General features: G+C 46.0%; 1 protein-coding gene across 1 annotated transcript in view; it reads right to left on the minus strand.

Annotated features, from left to right (window-relative positions):
• The window catches only part of csmd2 (CUB and Sushi multiple domains 2), a 270,669-nt gene extending 267,195 nt beyond the window's left edge, over nucleotides 1-3,474 (minus strand). The window contains exon 1 of the mRNA XM_067611356.1: nucleotides 2,746-3,474. Within this exon, the coding sequence (XP_067467457.1) occupies nucleotides 2,746-2,920 (175 nt within the window). The 5' untranslated portion in view covers nucleotides 2,921-3,474. The remainder of the gene's footprint in view (nucleotides 1-2,745) is intronic.
• Between the last annotated feature and the right edge of the window lie 1,080 nt (nucleotides 3,475-4,554).

A 4,554-nucleotide genomic window follows, 5' to 3' on the forward strand; every position in this document is an offset into this window, starting at 1 on the left:
GGTCAGCGGCCCTCTTGTGTGTCGAGTGGTCTGTAAAATGAAAGCGTTCTAGTTTGAGTTCGGCATTTTTTGATTTGTGAAACTTAAAAAACAACTTCCTACCATGGCTTCTGCTTGCCGCATACACACGCCTTACCCCCCCTCCCCCTTCTTTTTTTTTGGAAGATTTTTAGAAAGACCATTTTTTTGAAAGCCTCATGACTGTGCGAATATAAGCAGTAGTAAAAAAAAAAAAAGATAAAAGGGAAAGGGGCATCAAGCCCTCCACTCCTCATAACATTACTGCAGGTTGCATCATGAGCACAGCGCAGTGCCTTTATATAAAGGAAAGCGTGGCTGAGAGCAGAGGAGGACGAAGCGTGATCTTGCGTGTAAATGGACATGCTGAGCGACTGTCTCATGCGCCGCTGACGAATGATCTAATACCGGACGAGCTGAAGTGGAGAGCCGAAACACGCACCAGATAGGCAAGAAACGTCATCCTCAATCTGCCAGCTCTACCCTTCCCTCCCTTCCCTTGCTTCCCTTTCTTTCCCTTGCCGGCCTTTGCGTCCTTTCCTCTCTACCTTTAAATGAATAGAGGTTGATTACAGCTTATTGAGCAACGAGTCCACTGGGACAACTGATTCTGATCCCATGGAGACAACGCACTGCTCTCTTCAATATCTCTTTGTAAGAAACCTTTCACACATCTCTATCTTTTCCTGTGCGCCTCTTGGGAACTATAATAAGGTTACACTGGAGGCTGAGAATTGTTTAAAGTAAGACATGGGTGACAAATGAACACAGTATAAAAGAACTCATCATACATCCGAGGCACTCATGATGCTTATCAAACATAGCCTGTTAAGAAACAGCATTTTGAGGCCAACATACGACGGCACGCATGTATCAGCCATTCCTGACCATTAACGGGCAAAGTCTTGCTTTGGTTGAATAAAGTATGTGAGTAGAGACATGCCACGAACCCCAGGTCTCCTTTCCTCTCTCCGCCTCTCAGCATAGTGTGAGGCTCTGGTGCCGCTCAATGGGAGGATGGGGCAACTGCTGGTGGCTGCAGCACCCGGGGACGCGCCAGACCACCTCAAAGCCGACGTGTGATATTCGCATATATTTATTGACACCGTTTAAGGTAAACGTTGTTACAAGGGTTAGATGGATAGCCTAGCCTTCCCTGCTCTTCATAAATATGTGCAATAAGTTAGAGTCGCTTTACTGGCTCCAAAAGTAGACTCAAACGGCAAGAGAGTAGGCAATAAAAAGCTCCCCGGACGCAAATAAAACAAGCAGCCTCCTACGAATATAGCTCCAATGAGATTCACTTTACAGGAAAGTCAAGAGAGATTTGTCAGCATCATTGGCACTGAGGCTGACTGTGTGATAAACCTACATCTCACCAGTACAGAAGAATCCATCTGGGTGGTTGATGACACAAGTTTGGTCAAAAGTGGGTGACAAGTAGGAGTTATATAGCGGGAGACATGAGGGGTGACGTTTCTGTAAAAGAGTAATACTCAAAGTGACAGTTTATACAGTATATGATAAGGCCTACTGTGTCGTGGTGATGCTGAAAAAGTGCCCCTTTTTCCACTCACTAGTGGATTATGTGCTGTCCAGCCAAAGGTATGAATGGGCGAACACAGAGCCATGACACATTGTCAAATTCATATTGTGGCTGTGGCAGTATTCTTGGCTTTCGCTAAAAATAGTGCCAATTCTGTGGTGTGCTGCCAAGACAGTGATAAAACGGTTGGGCTTTCTTTGCCAGAAGACCTGCTCAGGATTGCAAAAAAAAAAAAAAAAAAAAAAAAAATGTGGCTCTTCCCCGAAAAGCCTGGGCTCTAAATAACGCCACTAGCTTTTCGTAATGAATGTCCACTGTTACGGGAACAAAAATCATGGATCAGTAACTGAGTCTCTCCTTTCAGAAACACATTAAGTTGCGAAGACGCGAAAGTAAATTAATAGTAATGATAATCTGTTGAATGCCCTGCTTCGATTGCAAGATTTCCATTTGCAATTAATCAAGGACAGAAAACCCAGAGTTGGTTAATTAGGCCTAACCCGCTCCCCTTCTCCCCGCCACACACACACACACACACACACACACACACACACACACACACACACACACACACATACACACACACTTAAGTAGCCTCCACACACACACGCACAGAAGGAGAGAGAGGGACACACACACACACACACACACACACACACACACACACACACACCCTTTTGGACTCTGAACGGCATAATAATCAGTCGCCTGCTTGACCACCTCAACTGATTTCTTCATGCGAGCAACACATAACGCCTTCTCTTTACCTGAGAAACCTCCTTTATAGGAAGCAAGATTCACACTGTATATTTATTCAAACATCCCCGCAGCTCATTTCTCCCACCCAGCCTCTTCAAAAACACCTTCCACGTAGTCTTTTAATGAAACGCATTAACAGCGTCAAGGATAGACAGAAGCTCTTGTGCAATTCCTGAGGAACCGCTGTTACCAAAATAGCCACCCAACCAGCCACCTCTTCTCTATTAATAACTTTAGGTGCTAGAACAGCGACATCACAGCAAGGTTGATCCTAAATGCGCCTTTAGGATGAGTGCGTGTGTGTGTGTGCGTGTGTTGCTGATGCTGATTTGCATTCAGTCTGGGATCGGGAAGGGTGGGCGGTGGAGTGGGGTAAGCCTGCTGCATTTTGCATGTCTTCAGCCGTACAGATGGGGACTTACCCTTTACTGAGGCAGCCAGTAGCCCCATATATAAGAACAGCACCCGGCTCCAACGATGCGCCTGCACTCCCGCCTTCATTAGAGCAAAAATCCGTATTCCGTCCCCTTTCCTGCATGCGCATTCCGGTCTCCTCGCAAGTCCCGTTGCTCCGTCCCGGTTTGAAGCGGTGGTCATGGCAGGGCTTTTTTTTCTCTGATCTGACAGGCACGATAGTTCTCAGATGGTCAGAATAGGGAGATTCACTCGGTGTCGGCGCTGAGAAAAATCCCAATGCATGGAGAAGGCTCGGATCTCGCAGCTGGACTGAACCATGTCATGCGGGGACCGAGGGGTTCAGAGTCTCTGTCTGAGAAGATATATTTCACACCTTAAGGGGGGGAAAAAGGAGGGAAGGCAAACCGAGGAGGGGGGGAGAGATGTGATTCAAGTGGTCACTGATCTACCCCGCACGCGTAAAAAACCACGAAAATCCCTCGTCCGCTCCACATATGTAATTGATATTACCAGACACACGTCAAACCAGGAGATCCCTCCTTCAGTTTGTCCCGCAGCACTTATTAGTCCGTCTCTTTATCTCCAGTTAACAACAGCGTTTGAGGAGCCGATAATCCATGTCTAAACTCGTCATTAGACGATTCAAATGGACGAACGGTGAATGGAGAGCCACAGAGGTTATCCGGATCCAAGAAAAATCGCCTCGTTTTAGAAGTTCTCGACCAACGTCCGCGTGTAGTCAGGGATCGTATCGTATTGAGAGAAATATGCGGTAGGCTATGTATGTATTCCCAGTATCGCAGCGCGTGGCTACAGCGTCGTCTCGGGTCTGTGCGACGCCAAGATTCAGACTGCAGACCTGCTCCTTCTCTGCGCGTCTCTCTCTCTACCCCCCCCTCCCTCCCCCCTCTCTCTGCGTGCCTCTCTCTCTCCTTCTCTCCCACTCTCTTCCTCTCTCAGTCCCACTCTCCGCTCTCTGTGCCCTCTCTAGTCACATCACATGCCCACGTTTTTAAGAGCATTTTGAGAAATGTCCAGTTTACTCCATTTGCAAGTTATTACAAACGAACTCATAAAGTGCTTGTGTGAGTTCTGATGTCAATAAACTAGCCTATTTGAGCTCTAAACGATTATTTCTCTTCTTCATCAGTATCGATATTTCAATATTAATAATACCACAATAACAACAACAACAATAATAATAATAATATATAAAGCGTTCAATTCAACATGTCCCAATTTGTTATGGTAAGATTTATAGGTCCACAACTAGGCCATTGTCTCCATCCATTAAGACCAATCATCGGGTTGCCCGGCAGTTTAACATAGATGTCCACTTCCTGCTCACTAAACGTGAAATTGATGCTTAACAGGCTGGAACCCTCGCCAGTAAATGTGAATGTCATTTCCACTTTTGCATATGACCGGTATAATTAGTTTCCCGCAATGCGCCCTGCGTGGAAACAGTCGGGATAATGGAATGTGCGTTGGCCTTCGACCCTTGGCCACATGTATGGCAGTAATCATAAATAGACTTCCCGCAACATTAAACTTTGCCAACATTGGACAGCTCCTGTCCCTCCTGATCAGATATTCTTTGGATATAGTAGGCCTATTGCATCTTCTTCAGAGAAACAGATTCAACTTCGCGGTATTTTGTGTTAGGCCTCTGGAATGATTCATAGCCTAGACCATTCTGGGAGAGTTGTTGTGTACATAACTGTAGAGTTGCCCACAGGATATTTGCATTTGCGTTGCTACAAGTCACGTCCAACTTTTTCATTCTTCTTCTGACATTAGCAAACACCGCAACA

The sequence above is a fragment of the Thunnus thynnus genome, chromosome 15 (assembly GCF_963924715.1).
Source record: "Thunnus thynnus chromosome 15, fThuThy2.1, whole genome shotgun sequence".
Classification (NCBI taxonomy): Eukaryota; Metazoa; Chordata; class Actinopteri; order Scombriformes; family Scombridae; genus Thunnus; species Thunnus thynnus.